Genomic DNA, 16,161 nt, shown 5'->3' on the forward strand with positions numbered 1-16,161 from the left:
TCTTGTTCTTGGTTTTGATTTTATTTTTCTGTAAATACATCACCAAAACTGAAAATAGCCGACTCAGCCTTTTCCCCCCAGTCGCTACTTCCCCACCAAAGAGGGCCGTGGTTAAACGGATGTTTAAGGCGGTTCTGACATCTGACTGTCTGACCGGCCGGGTCACTGGATGGAACCTTGTGAGCTTAAAACTTACAGATGTCTGTCTGCAGCTGGATTCCAGATGAATCTTTTTTTTAATTTACAATGGAAACCAGAAGTTTACGTACACCGCATAGAGACATTTTTTTCCCTCAATGTCTGAAGCTAAATCAGACCCAACTTTTCCATTTGAGATCACACTAGTTTGCTGGAGTTCTGATCCATTCCTCCTGACAGAACCTTACAAAAACACACTGCAGTTATTAAAGTTTCCTGGCTGGCCCTGCTGTACAGTGAAGGACAATAGCAGGTTTGTTTTACTTTAATTTCTTTCATTGGAGTTATTTGAAACTTGCTCAGTAAAAACGCTGACGATAAATTTGAAATCAAATAATATCAAAAATTTTAAAGCACGATGAAGTTACTGTAACTTTTGTTAACAGTTAATTGTTAACCAAATATTACTTTGACTTCGAAATTTAGTTTACGCTGTATATACCAAATATGACTTGAAACCAATTTTACTTAATGCCTTTAAATTGGACCTCTGTCTCTTTAAAAACTTCTGTTCTTTCTCAAACTCCGCCTTTAGCAAAGTTTTTACCAGTGTTGCATTGAGAAGTAGCTCATTTTATGAGCTCAGCTGATGCACAGTTTTACCAAGTGTTTGTTAAATTGCTTCTGGCTGGTCTGAAGGAGCTGAGTGGAGGAGTCGCAGGGGAGGGCTGCTCTGCGAGGCAGAAGCTCAGAAGCTTGAAACTGCAGCTCTGAAGAGGAGCTGCGTCACCCAGGTGAAATAAAAGCACAGTGGTTGACTTTTAGACCTTTGCCGAGGTTGATAACATCAGTGCGGTGGATAAGAGCAGCTTCACATGTAAAAATCGGCCAATCACCGATCTCCCAAAATTAAGGTAATGGGCACAAATAAATTGGTGCACCCCAATTCATAATAATATTCACACCGTACTCTCACTATTGGTTTGCTGTAGAAGCGCTGCGGTGCGAAGAAGTCGACTAGAGCGAACCGCAAAAACTAAACTGTGGTCTTTAAATCAGAGCCGTGAACCGACACATGCAAACATCCTGTGTGAGGCGAAGCTGCAGGATGATCACTCTGAGCGACTAAACGTTTGCATTCCTTTCTTTAGCCGTGTTTGCTTAGCCACAGTGTGCCTCTTTCCTGATGATGCGGACAGCGTGGTGTTACCTGTGAAACAGCAGAGCACCCGGCTCTCCGATGAGCGCTTGGCCTCCTCCTAACTCTGTGTATGATTATAGCCGGCGTGAAGACATGATAAGAGGATCAGATCTCCTGCACGTGAACTCTGTTTTGTAATTGGAGGATGAATAAAGTCTGTTGCCTTTGGTGTGACCTCAAGCTTCTCCCCCCGGCTCACACACACACTCATACACTGTACGTATATCTCTTGAGTGTTTCAGTCTCAAGCCTCAGCTTCTTCTTGCAGCAACCGGAGCGTCTGGGCGTAGAGTCAAACCTTTCCTGTCAGCTGAGTTCTCTGTGTGGCTGCGGCCTGCGGTCTTTCATCATGTGGCAATAGATCGGTGCTGTAATGATGCACCATGTGCATTTGTTTGTTTGCATGTGCAGAATATGAGAAATGCTGCAACTTCCTTACCTGAAGGCAACATTTCTTCATTAATCCTTCTGATCTATGTTCTTTGTTTTCATGGCAGCTTGTCCTGTTTTGATATGCCAAGTTTTGGAGGCATTGATGTAAACCCAACAGATAATACTTTGGAAGTAATTTGCTGCTTTTAAAAAATGGTTCTCTCTGTATCATTTGCTCAGCAGCCTCCCCTACAGGGTTTCCTAGAGGATGCCAGTGCCAAATGGGGCATAAAAGCCCTCCTGTTCTGGGTCTACCCCAGGGCTCCCCACAGTTGGATCACTTGGACGTGCCCACCCCCACAAACTGTGTCTTTGCTTTGTAAAATGGCACCAGCTTTCCTCCTGGAGGCTGACCTCAGCCACACTTTAAACTCGGTTTTCTGGAAAACCGTCGTTCACATTGGTCCTTTTTTCTTTTTTTTATTTCAATGTCTTCCTCTGTGTTCCAACAACAACTTCAAGACTTGGCACCAGTGTTTATAACAACTAGGAGTCTATCCTTCCTGCAAATTACACTTCCATAATGAGAGATAGTGATGCAGTTCGTCACATTTATGTGAAGTTTTAGAATCCTTTGTGTTGGTGACCTGCTTAGCTGTGTTATGAGTTTGGACTACAATTGGTCATCTCAGATTTATAATTCTAAATCTAAAAAATCTTGCCATCACCTTAGTTTCTTCCCATTATGCCATTTAGTTGGTTTATTGAAAAGCCTGTCATGTGGAAGCAAAAGTGAAGAATTGTGGAACATCAAGTTTGTCTGTATGTTCATCACTGTCAGGACAAGCAGTGGGCAATATGAACTTAGGATTTTATCACAATATTTGTCAGTACAACTGTGAATAATGATGCAAATTGGGATTAAGAAATAAGGGAGGAAATATTAAAACTAATATTTTAGTCAGTATAAACATGAACTGAAATCTATTGTGACAACGATAAATCAAAATTCTTCTCATAACATATTTTTCATAAGCACCGACCCTTAGTCAGGTTGGGGTTTTAGTTTTGCAATAACCTTACCACCACATATATATGTTGGCCTAATTGGAAATGAATTTCAAAGCTATAATTATTAGTTAAGTTAATCAGAAAGTAGGTCATGCTGTCAGTTTCACTTTAATAAATCTTCATCAGCGCAGACAGTGTTTGCATAACGTTGCATGAGATCAAGTTTTTATTGGTTCTCTATGCACTATTTGGGAAGTGGTTATGTAAATACTGTTGCAGTGATGCACATGTGCAGAATAAAAAGTGTGAGAGCTGCAGGAAAAAAAATCAGTGGCATCATGATGAGCTATACCAACGCTACCGAAAAGTAAGGCAGATATGAAGAGGTTATTACACACCTGCAAAGCTTAACAAACATATTCGTTACATGGGAGTTGGTTTTATTTTTTTCATTGTTAGTTTTCTCAACAAGCTGAGGCGTCCTGATTGATCATCACGTCAGCAGGATAACCCGACACGTGCTCGATTCTGCTGCTTATAATGTAAAAACTTTGTTTCGTTCACTTTCACTTCTTGTCCAGAACTCTCTCCTCGGACATTTTCACACTGCTCGTTTCTTCTTCTTCCTCTCCTCCCTCGCGTTCTCACCCACAGACACGTTTTCACCCTTTGTCTCACTGGAGGTTTTCCTATCGATGTGAGCACATCAGGCTTTCTGTGGGGGTCATTCCAGCTCACCCCTCTGGCTCAGTCATGCTGCAGCTCCTCGTTTGGTTTCCTCCTGACCCAAACAAAGGGTCTTTCAGTGGAAAGCGCCCACTGCGCTGGGCAGTGGCACTGATGTTCTGTTTGTGCATGTTCTTTGCACAAACACGTACTTGTGACTGTACTCAGCTGGGTTTGGATGGAATGGGCGCTCGGAGGCCGAAGACGGCGGCAAAGATCCAGCTGCCATTTTAGGCCTGTTGATCAGGATTCCTTCACCGTGCTTTGCAAAAGTTGCACATTCTGTCACTAAAATTATAATCTTCATGTGTTTAGATGGGACTCTGTAGACAAACACCAATGTAATTAATTTACTTAGTTTCTGTAATGAGAAACAGAGAAATTATATTGACATTTTCTGAGACTTTTCCTGTGCTGCACTAAGCAGAAAGCAGTTAGGCTGTAGGAAGGTGAGACCCCTGCAGTCTGTTTGAAGTCTTTGTGTTGGACGTAGTGGTGCTTTGATTGTAACATATAGCAGGGAGACTCCAGGGTGTGTGTGCACCGCTGTGATCATCACATCACAGGGCTGACTGATGTTAACCTGAGGCACCATCATCATCACCCTCAGCTATCTTGGCTGTTATTACACCACCTATGTGGGTTCCGTTGTTTTGTTTTTTTTCTGTAAATTCTTTTTTAGCTGAGCTTTACTTTTTCAGCTGGGTCCCTTGGATTCCATGGGTTGATGTTCTGCTCTCCATACAGTGTAGGCAGTGAACAGGCTGCGAGGGTGGGAGGAAACGGTCAGGATTTGTGGACATTTGAAGGATTACATAATTTGCAAATATTGTGAAACCAATGTGGAGAATCAGGTGAGCCGTAGATGGAACAGGAGAAATGTAAAAATATTTGATCCCGTATATGACCGGATCGGTGTGGTTCTATGGTTCAATGTGAAAAATGTCTGTCCTACTCGATCTTTTCACATCAACACCTTATGTCTTTCACATGCAGCTATTATTATCCCTCTCAAGAGAATAGAACGGTTATTAATAGATATTTAATCATTTAAAAATATATTGTAATGCAAAACAGTAACGAGTCAAATAGATGTTCAAAGTGCAAATTAGGAACTTTGCATATTGCAGCCAGTCTTGCAATAAATCCGAAAAAGCCTCTAACTGAAGACTGTCATGAAAAAAAAAATTCTGGCCAGCAGAGATGATGAAAATTAACAAAAGTCAATAAACAGAACAAATCAGAAGTAGCAAAACAGAGCTTCTCCAGCATGCTGCCACCATGAGGTTAGCTAATGCTAACCTAGCACAGTTAGCACTCCTAAAAGTGGTCTTACAGATTGAAAGACAATTCTCTTTTTGTTCTAGAATTCAATGAAATAAATAAATAAAAGAAAGAATAACTTCTTTTTTATTATTATTATTATTATTATTATTATTATTATTATTATTAATAATATTATTAATATTAATGATTAAACATTTGTTTGATGTTTATACATCAAACAAATGTATAAACTACATTTGCATAACTCAGATGCTTGGTGGCTGGTGTCACTGATGTCAAACTGACCTCTAGTAAATAGTTCATATTAGGAGAAATATTTAAGCGGAGTAACATGACTGTCAGGTTAATTGGCCTCTCTAAATTGCCCCTAGGTGTGAGTGTGTGTGTGCATGGTTATTTGTCCTGTGTTGCCCTGTGACAGACTGGCGACCTGTCCAGGGTGACCCCGCCTCTCGCCCGGAACGTTAGCTGGATATCGGCACCAGCACCTCCCAACCCCACTAAGGGACAAGGGTGTTAGGAAATGGATGGATGGATTTAAGCAGAGTGGTGTGATTGCTTTTTGAGTTCAGCCAATCATCTTTTATGTAAACAGCCAATCATCTTTTATGTAAACTGGCTTTAAAAACATAGTTGTTGCAACAAAACTGATCCAAATCAAGTCTGACATAAAAGTTTTAATGGCTGAATAGCCTCATGGCTAATGTAAGCGTGAATAAAACCGTGGCATTGATTAATGGGTCTCTTTAACACGTGAAATAATTTTTTCTCTTGGGCCCGGTTTTGTCTCGTCCTTCTAAAAGATGGAGATGATTTCATCTATTTTAAACCGGTTGTGATTCTCATATGAGTGCCTATTTTAAGCAGCGGTTCTTAACATCGTTAGCTGCTAGGTTTCTTTATACTAGGGGATGGTGTTGCTGGCGACGGGTCGACTCCGCTCTGTTCATTGTTCCTGCTCTGATTCTGTCAGAATAAACATCTGTAGCTCTCTGAGCTATTTAAAGGGGACATGTCCATCTGATTTAGGATGAGAAAAACTGCATCTGCTCAAACGTATTATCTTTGTAATGTATACTGAGCACAAAAACAGATGTGTTTTTCTTTGTTGAAGTCATGTATTTTTAACCAGCCTGTTTCTTTCCCCTTAAATGGTGCCATGAGTTCTATGAACCCCATCGATGCTTAGGCCAATCGCAGATTTCTTTGCCTGAAAAGCTGCTAAATATAGCAACAAAGTTGTTAATTTGGCAACAGTAAGGTGACTGTTGTTAACCACATATGTGACCTGGTGGACGGGTCTGTCAGTCAGTCCTCTGTCATAGCAGAGCAAAAGGGACTGAATTTCAGACCTTTGCAGATAAGGGTAAGATTTGTTTTGCATGCAAGTATCAGTCGATGGCCAGCCTCCCAAAATCAAGGAACTTGGGGACGACTTATCTGTGCACCATTATCAGGAATCCTGAGCACCTTTTGATCATTTAAATTAAATTACAATGAAGTTTACACCAATTTAATTTGATAGAAAGAAAATCAACTACAATCAGAAATGTCAGACCATGCACCTGGTCTGACATTTGGTGGATAGCTTAAAACCCAAAATGAAAAAAAAAAGGTTGGCTAGCCCTAAAGCACTAGTCATAAACATTAGTTCCACTAATGCTAAAGCTCTACACCAACACAGTATTGAGCATTAGTTAATGCTAAAGCGCAATACCAATATGGTATTTAGCATTAGCTAATGCTGTTGTGCTTCACTAATACTGTTTTTACCTAGTGCTAAAGTGCCAACTTCAATTCAAATTATAGCTATAAAATATAAAATGGGAAGTTTTTCCATGAACCCGATATCTTTCATCATCTTGTTGTGTCAGTTGGGTCGTTGCATAGGTACGTTTCCATTGTACCAAAGTCCATGGCTACTGATATTTTCTTACATATGTTATGGGAAATGATTCATAGTAGATGATTCATAAATGAAGAGGGAACTACCTGCATGAATACAACCTGATCTGAACAACAGATCTGGACCAGCCAATCAACCTGAAGTTGGCGTTGTTGGCTGATTTTAACTGAGGTCCATCAGATTTTTTTCGCCCCTCTTATTCATTAAATGCCAGAACTTCCGTCATTTTCCGTCTCTCAACCAAACTTCTCATAAACGCAGAATTCAGCTCCTGAAATCTCTTTAAACATGGAGTCGGACTGCTGGGGCCTGAGCATGTCCCGTCCCCCAGCAGTACTGTACATGCCTGCCCTCACTCTGCTGATTTCATGGCTCTTAACCAAACACAAAGACTCCATTATGGCTCTGCTTTCTGAAATAAACTCACATTTTCTCTCTATTTCTCTTTCTCCCCCTCTCTCTGTTCTTCTTCGCCCATCTTTTCACACTCTTCCTCCTCCTACTCAGTCACTTTCAGCCTCATCTCCAGGATTGAATTTAAAAAAGCCACATTTTCCATTTCATTACCTCACCCTGATTTTAGGAGTTACAAAACAAAGTGGAGGGGGTGAGACGAAGGCATGGTAGAAAGATTGCAGAGTGGATCATAATTAAGCGAGTAATTAGACCTCGTCCCCGGCAACCCTCGGCCCACCTTCTCGTCCTTTGAAGTCCTCTCCTCCAGACTACCCGGGGTGCACTTGGGAGGCATCCAAAGGAATGGGGGATGTTGGGAATGTGGGTCAAAACGAGTGTGTGTGTGTGTGTGTGTGTGTGAATATCTGGAGATGCTGCTGATGATGAAAAGCGAAAGTGTGTTGGTGGTGGGGGGCAGCGTTCCCCTCAGCGCTTCTACCTCCACTGGTGGGTTGCTTCTGATCCTTTTCATGCTGAAATCAATTCCCTGCCTGCATGCAGATGCATCATTCATATGTGCCAGTTTTGATACACACACACACACACACACATGTCACATGAGTCCCTTTGTTTTGGTTTGGTGCAGAGATAAAACCCGGCTCTGTTACACTTCTGTGTTTGGGGGACAAAGAGCGCTTATCTCATAGACTGAGTGTGTACGCACGGGGTGGGAGGCGGGCGGGAAGAATTTGATTGTGCGAGTTTTTTTTTTGTTTTTTTTTTTTCGGATGCAGTTATTTTACTTTTTTTTCCTCATCTTTACAAGCTGCACTTTTCAGCCTCTTTAAACTATTTCACTTTCTTGTTTTCCCTCCCTGGAAAGCTTTTTGGAAGTTATCATCACATGGGGCCACCAGGGTCAGCATGATGCATTTCCTCTGGAGCAGTGGTCACTAACACATGTTGTCGAGTAGGATGGTGAAAATCATTAGGAAACAGGGTGAGGATAAATCTTCAGATGAACACAATATTTTCCAACAGATTGAAATGGTTAAAAAAAAAATTTCTGCATGTGGTTATGTAAAACCTAACTTTACAGTATTTCTCTTTAAAGGAAATCCCTAGGTGTCTTTCAGCATAGTTCATGATTTCAACATCCACTGCAATGTATTAGACATAGATTTCATCATAAAAACTCTTTTCACACTAATTGATAGTCCTGCAAAAGAATAAAAAAAAAACTTACAATAAATAAAATTTCTTCATTTGACAAAACTCAAAAATGTAATGCGTGGATATTTGGTTTGGAAAAAAATACACTAAATAAAAACAGCGATTGATGACATTTAAAGCCACAATTTACATAATTTGTTGAAAAAAATATTTGTTTAGTGAGGGAGGAGTATGGAAGCCCATTTCTGTCATAGAAAAAATAAAAACCCAGGAGGAAGACCCAATTTTGTCTTGTAGACATAATTATGAGATTCAAAGTCATAATTAAGAGATATAAAGTCACAATGTTGGCTTTAAGTTATATTGGGCAAAATGATCATTTCAACTTTCTAAGTCATAATTGTGCGATTCAAAGACATGATTTTTTATGAGATACTAGTTTCTCCAACGACGAGCCCCATTTGAGAAACAGTGTGACTTTCTATCTCCTAGACTTTGACTTTAGACTTTGGAAATGGGTTTCCATAGGGGAGCGACATGCATACAACGGACAAATAACACGCTCATACATACAACTGACCACTGTAGAAACCTTCATATTTATACTAGTAAAATTGTTCAGAAATGGATGGAGAACTACAACTTTGATTTGGTACCAGGGAAACTGAAATTTGGTCATAAAAACCATGTAGGAACCCTGCACTTCCTCTGTTGAATGAATCAAACATTTGCTGATGATGGTGTTCTGTTCATACCAAGGAGTAAAATAACATAAATGAAGCTATTCATGATAAATAGAGCAAATGGGTTGGTTTTATCGATGATCTGGAGCTGGTGGAGACTTGATGTATCCTAAAATATGTCTTTAACCACTGAAGATTATTATTATTTTTATTATTTTATGTCAAGACAAGATATAAGATATAAGATATCAAGACAAAATAAAACTAAGATGGCTTAAGACGGTGAGCTTGTGATGCTGATTCATTAAGAGCTTCTCGCCATGTTCTGTCATCAATGACAAATTGTTGCAGGTGTGTGTGTGTTGACTCACAGATGGTGTCCCTTTTGTACAAGGTGAGCTAACAACCTTGACAGAGCCCGATGGAGGCGGACGGTACCGGCGGAGGGGCGGCTAGCTTCTCATCGCAGCTTAGAAGGGACTGGCGGGACGTTTCGGCTGCTGCTTCCTCACCCCGTTTCCTCGAGCCGTGCTCGAATGCCCTTTTCACCCACACACACGCACACACACGGAATAATCGTGCAAAGACACACTATTGCAATAACAGAGGGTGACGCAATGAGCAGGGACCGGCTCGGAGCAGATTGAGCAAGGTGTTTCCTGTGACCTGGAGGACTGCACACAACGCACACACACATACACACATACACACCCTTGGTGCTGGGTCTGCCAGCCCCTCCTCATCAGATCTTAATTTCTCCCAACGTACCCACGTGAACGTGTGTGTAGGTGAAAAACGACTATGTTGCAGGCTGTGATGCACCTCCTTTATTTATGCTGTCTTCATGCTTTATTCATGCTCTGTTCAGGCATTTGCAAAGTGAATGAATATTGGATTAAAAGCAGCGTTCCGTTATTCATGAGTGGGGATATTTTGGACCGTGCCAGTGCTTGTGTAATCCCCCGTCTGGCGTATCGCATCATTCAGCAAAACTACCCTAAAATACTGGACTTCTTCACTTTAAACTGACTGTGTGTGTGTGTATGTGTGTGTCCGACAGGCTGTGAACTGCCCTGCTATGGAGAAGATGAAGAGGATAAAGAAGCGCCTGTCGTTAACTCTCCGGCCCAGTCTGACCATCGACGAATCTCTGTCCGAACTGGCCGAGCAGATGACCATCGAGGACGGTGGGACAAAGGACAACGGTAACAACCTGATGACAATCCACTGTAAAGCCTCGTTTACTCTGGTCCCTAAAGTGGGATGCAGGTTTTGCTGAGTTGCCATCCTGTCAGATAAATTGTGCCTGAAATTATTGCGATAGACACCAATATTGTCATTTGGAGACCATTTTAAACTAATATAATGGCATAACGATTTGAGTGCACCCACTTAAAGATCGCAAAACGTACATTTCTGTCGAATATATAACACTGGGACCGGAAAACATTTTAAATATCCAAAATAAACGGACAAAATAACAATAGTTGGAATGGATTGTGAAGTCTCTGTAATCTTAATTGTGCTTCAGAAAAATACACCAATCAGCTTAGACAGAAAAAAAAACAGGCAAAAGTGTCGGATAGTTCAAACTAGCTACTAATGTTTGCAGGTTTTCTCAAAATGGCAGCTTTCCAACGACATCAAAGGAGAGCATTTCTTTATCAGCTGTTATCCAAATGGAAATCATCATGCAATTGATTTATCACTTATTGTGACAGGTTTAGCTATACTTGCGTCTAACAGGTCTGTCACAGTAACACATTTTGCAATTCCTTAATGTCCTTTTGGATTCCAAATGACTGCTTCTACCAAAGAAAGGGCAGCACATTTTCTTTCTGAAAATTGATAACCTGCCAAAAAATCTCTTAACAAACTTTCAAGTGTCCAATCGCACTATTGCCCTCAACATAAAAACACATGTTGGTATTATTTCCTTTAGCCCTTTAGAATTGTTGGTATAATAAAAACAAATCCATGGTTTGAGGAGAAGCGAGCAGTGAACTGTTGCCTGAGGAGCGGCAGTGAAGCTTCTCCCTCCACACGTCTGTCAGCAGCAGATATTTAACAGCTCTCTGCTGAGCTTTCTGGGTCTTGACGGCACTCAGGGGTGGTGAGATTATGAAGCGCTGATGTCCATGAATTAAGAAAGATGGCTCTGTGAGCGAGTCAGTTGCAGCTGCAGCGGCTTGCACCGAGTCGCTCTGCATCAAGTTATGTAACAGAATGGAGCTACTTCACCAAGACACACACACACACACACGCATACACACAGAGGGAGTCTTGTATCTGAGATTTCCGACAATGTTATGTTGTCTTTTATTACTTTCTTCCTGATTCACTTGAACTCAAACGTAGCCAAACCCTGACCTCGTCCTATATCATAAAACATGATTCACATCTTTGTGCTCTGCTCCTTACCTCACCAAGGTGACGGAATAGCAGACTGAAGACATTGGTATTGCCTGCCCACTCAAACAAAAAGCAGCAAATCTGTAGGGAACAGACACCCACTGTTCAGAAAGACCCGCTTTTATTCAATCTTTACAGTTATATAACGTCCTGCTTGGTACCACAGCTACACACAGCCAGGAAGCCGTTGGATTGACTGACACATGAAAGCAGTCTATTGCCACTTATCGACAGCTTTCAGAATAAATGGACGAGCATCCATTTTTTTCAGCACATTTGCCTTTTCAGCCTTTTCCATGTCGCTTTCTGCTCAGAATGACTCACTAATAACGGAGTTTAAGAATGAGCTGTAGCTAGTGAAGCCACATGAATTAGAGGCACTTTAGCAGGTGTTGGGGGTCAATCCATACAATCTTCACGTCTTTGGGCTGCATAAAGCAGTACGAGGCTAAACTATTCCATTTAAGTGCTGAGCAGAAGCAAAATGTTTGACCAACAGGGCACCAGTGATTTCAAACCATCTAAAAGGACAGAAACGCATAAATTCATACTTAAGAGTAGAGTGAACCTGAACAGTTACTCCACTGAAATCCAGAAATTCCATTAAAAAAAATCTCACTTTTAAGATTTGTGCCACCTTTAGAAATGAGGTGCATTCATCTTGTAATTCCCCTGTGTTTTTGCCCCTGAAGGCAGCATGGCGTTAAATGTAAGGTTAGCTTGTAGGAACATGACAGAGACTTTGAACATAAAGTTTTAAAGAGCAGACGTGGAGCAGATGGTTTGTGGGAGCAGATGGATAATCTGCAGACTTGAGACTTACTTTTATAAGTCAAAATGAAACAAAATGTATGAATTTTAGTGTTGAAACTGCCGGTTCATCCAATCTTGAGAGAAAACCTGGCTGGGTCATTTGCTTACCAAAGTTTGTAGTTGAAGTTCCAAATGAATACAGATGCTACAGGGTTAACTCAGCATTAGCCTAGCTAAAGTCTGGCATAAGGAGCCAGCTTGCTTTTCAACGGTAGCATGGTGTTAATATTTTTGTTTATGAACAGGTTGTTAAACATATTTCATGTTTAATAAAAATATAAGACATGTTTAGCATATTTTATGTTTCGTTGATTATTTTTCATCAAGCTAGCTGCTACTGAACATAGTTAATAACATCAAAGATTCACAACAAGTCTACAAGCATTTTTTGCTGTCCTGTTTTTGTAGAAAACAAAGTCAAGTTACCTTTCATGAACAAACTTAGAATATTTTCTGCCAGTGTTCCCTTCATTGGTTTCTTTTCTTTTAAGTAGCAGAACAATTAGGACAGCTGCTAGCTACTGCTGCTAATAAAGATAACATCAAAGACTAAACCACATTTAGTCCTTGTTGAGACTTATTTTGGGCGTTACAGTGGCTACCTTGGTTTCAGAGTAAAGAAAGTAAACATGATCCAGAACTCTACTGGTGTAGCTTAGCGTTAGCATTGCTAAAGTGAGTAAACACCAAAGCAGCTTACCCCTTTTTCTAAATTTGCTTCTGTGTTTTTATCGACAGTCTGTGAAACATATTTGGCATGTCAAAGTCACTGTATTAGATGTCTCTTTAAATGCCAATTGACTTGGGTAGATACTTGCTTACTTTTGTTAACATATTTTTTTTTAACATTAAGGGTTTCCAATGCGGCGTATTTGAGAAACATCTGGTAGCATTGTCAGCTTGACTTGGTATTGGCTAAGCTCAAATCTGAAACACAAAAGCAGCTAACCTGCTTTGTAGCATCGTGTGTTACTGAAACCCTTGGTCTGTTTGGCATGATGAAGTGTTCCTTAATGTTTTCTTTTTAATTGCCAGAACTGTAAGGCTCACTGCCTGCCACACAACAAATTCTGCAGAGTTAAATCAACACTATGCCGAGTCTGTTTGGTCCTTTTCAGAATCTGTATTAATTGAACACTTATAAAGTTTTTTCAACAATAGTTTGAGTAGTTATAACTATTTCAAGTGTTAAAATTTAACTGTTTCGTATAGAAACAACTCTGAAAGAGTTAAATGAACACCAATTCTGATAAGGACCAAATAGACTCGGCATAGTGTTGATTTAATTCTGCAGAATTTGCTGTGCACTTCTGTTACCAGTTATCTATGTCAAATGTTTGCAACATTATCCAGGTGATGTAATATTGAAGCCACTGTTGGCTTAACTTGGTTTTGGCTGGAAATGCTGAAGTGGTTAGCTTGTCATTGTACAGCACTGGGACAAACATCTAATCTGTAAACAGTCAAGTTTATTTTTATGATCAAATGTTCAGTTTATCGGTTAATGTATCTCCGTAACAAACAAATTATTGCTGCCTGCTTGCTTTATTAAACTTTTAAAATAAAACATTTGCAGCTTTTCATTTGACACATACTTATGTGGCTTTTTATAGTTTAGGCTAGTTATTGGTTTCTGTTTTAAACATGTTTGCTTAAATTGAATATAATATTTTGTTGTTTTGAATGAATCCTTTCCTTTTGGGATTTATGAGATGACTAGAGTTTGACTGTGGCTTCATTTTTCCACCTGAAGGTCTGTTTCCCCCGTTTCTTGCATCAATTTTAACTCGGCCGCCCTTGTTTTTCTGCTGCAGAGCCCTTCATGAGGAATGGCCGCCCCCCCACCTCCCACAGCATGCACTCCTTCCTGCACCAGTACACCGGCTCCTTCAAGAAGCCGCCGCTCCGCCGGCCGCACAGCGTCATCGGTGGGAGCCTGGGGTCCTTCATGGCCATGCCCCGCAACAACGGCAGCCGCCTGGGTGAGGCTCGCCAACACAACAAACACACACACACACACACACGAAGGAACGGAAGGAAACGAGCAGATGGCATCCGGCAGCAAACAGGAAGCGTGTCATGATGCTGAGATTTCCACCGTCCTTCCTCACATATGCAGATACACAGTCGACAGAATGACTCGCCGTCATTCCCATGAGCCAGCTTCCCTGTGACCCCCCTGGCCTCCCCCACCCTCCTGCCTGGGCTGCTGGATGTGGGACTCAGACAAACGTGACACAGCTTCCTGCGTGAGCTGATTCATCTCAGCTTAGTCGGGCAACAGAATGTGTCAAAGACACAGCCGTTAAGATGATTCACAGGACATAAGAACCAATTATCATTTATGTTATTATTTACATGCTTATATGGTATGATAAATAATCAGACTAGAAATAGGGATGCACCGACCCACGTTTTTCCCTTCAATACCGATACTGATATGTGAGGTTTACAGGAAAAACGGCTGAATTGACATAAAATGTTTAACTTTTTTTTTAAACACAGACATAAAATACAAATTTGTTTGATAACTCTTCACTAGTACAGCACACTAAAACACACCAACAACTTCACGAGCTTGGTCAAACATGTAAAAACAGCATAACTTTAATTTGTTCAGTCAGTGCAGTTGGTAGAGCAGCCAATATAAAACAAATGAGAAACTGACAAAAACAATATATGTAAAAATAATTAGCAATTAGGAATTCTAAATATAACATAAAATAAACAAAGTATGATGTCACTCAGAGCACAAAGTAAACGGCTTTATTTAAAGACCTGAGATAAAATGATTGTAACGCAGAGCGCTGTTAGAAGAGCAGCTTTGCCTTTAGCAGCTCTGTAAACAGTAATGCCCATTTATTGTGGCCCCAAACTTCCTCCCAGATGACAGTATTGCCTCGATACTTTCAGGAATTGCTATGAGGTAATTTAGAGGATCCATCCCTGACACTGCTGAGCAGCAGCTACATTGTTTCAGTTCTAAACCAGTGAAATATTGTAACATATCACAGGTTAATTTGGTTACCTTGTGGCTTTTGTTTAAAGCTTTTACGCAGCTGAAGTTTGTTTCAATTTGATAATCTAGAGAGAATCAATATGTGAAAGAAATGCATGTTGCTATCAGAAATGAAATTACATTGATGTTCTCATAAATAGTTTAGGTTGCCTCAGTAATGAAGTTATTATTTAAAGGTCCTCTGCTGTGCAAACACACTATTGTTTCTCTGCTTACATATGTACTGGAAACACAGCAAGAAATCATAGAGTGACTACAATCAGCTAATTTTCCAGCTTGATCCCCCCAGAGCGGTGAACGGCCGTTTAGGAACTAAAGCAAAATCAGATTTTTTTTCTTTTTCCAGATTATAAACGCACCACTTTTTAAGCCTAACCTCTAATAAATCTTCACTAGCTGGCGTTTCTATTACAAATTTTGTCAGTATTACGCTAATGTCGAACAAACACAATTTCGCAGTTACGGTATTTCCATAAAATTAGAAACGTGATTACAATCACACATGAATAAGTTTGTTGACACAAGTCATTAAAAATCATCCTCCTACCACGCCCTGCCGCCGTCTTCTTTGTGGTTTGTGCCAGTGGCAACATCCGTTTGTTGATCACGTGACTCCTGTGATTCGGAAAAAGTGTTTCCATTGCAGTTTTGCAAAATAAACAAATTTTGATACAGTGTAAAAACACCTCATTCTAGTGTCAACAGTTTTTTATCAAAAAACTATTATTAACCAAATTTATTTTTGAAAAGTCAAATTGTGCATTTATATGGTCAACAGAAACGCAGCTAGGGTAGAAGAAGGTTTAGAAAAATAAATCCAGAAACATGAATGAAGTAGAATTATGTGAGTTGGTCCTGAAGTAATGAATCAATTAATCTTTGCAGTGAATTGACTTTGCTCATTTAAAGTTCCTTGAGATGACATTTTTTGTTGATTGCTAAACAGCAGTGGTGGGTGCTATATAAACACCCTGGATTAAATTAAATTGTTACTTTTCTAACTTCCTAAGTTTCTTCTTCTACC

The 16,161-nt window shown here is 40.3% G+C and overlaps 1 protein-coding gene across 1 annotated transcript in view; it reads left to right on the plus strand.

Annotated features, from left to right (window-relative positions):
- Positions 1-16,161, plus strand: part of cdk17 (cyclin dependent kinase 17) — a 43,428-nt gene that overhangs the window by 9,227 nt on the left and 18,040 nt on the right. The window contains exons 2-3 of the mRNA XM_008401462.3: positions 9,954-10,098; positions 13,933-14,100. Coding sequence (XP_008399684.1) covers positions 9,972-10,098; positions 13,933-14,100 — 295 coding nt within the window. The 5' untranslated portion in view covers positions 9,954-9,971. The remainder of the gene's footprint in view (positions 1-9,953; positions 10,099-13,932; positions 14,101-16,161) is intronic.

Source organism: Poecilia reticulata, chromosome 23 (genome assembly GCF_904066995.2).
Source record: "Poecilia reticulata chromosome 23, P_reticulata-male-v2, whole genome shotgun sequence".
NCBI lineage: Eukaryota > Metazoa > Chordata > Actinopteri > Cyprinodontiformes > Poeciliidae > Poecilia > Poecilia reticulata.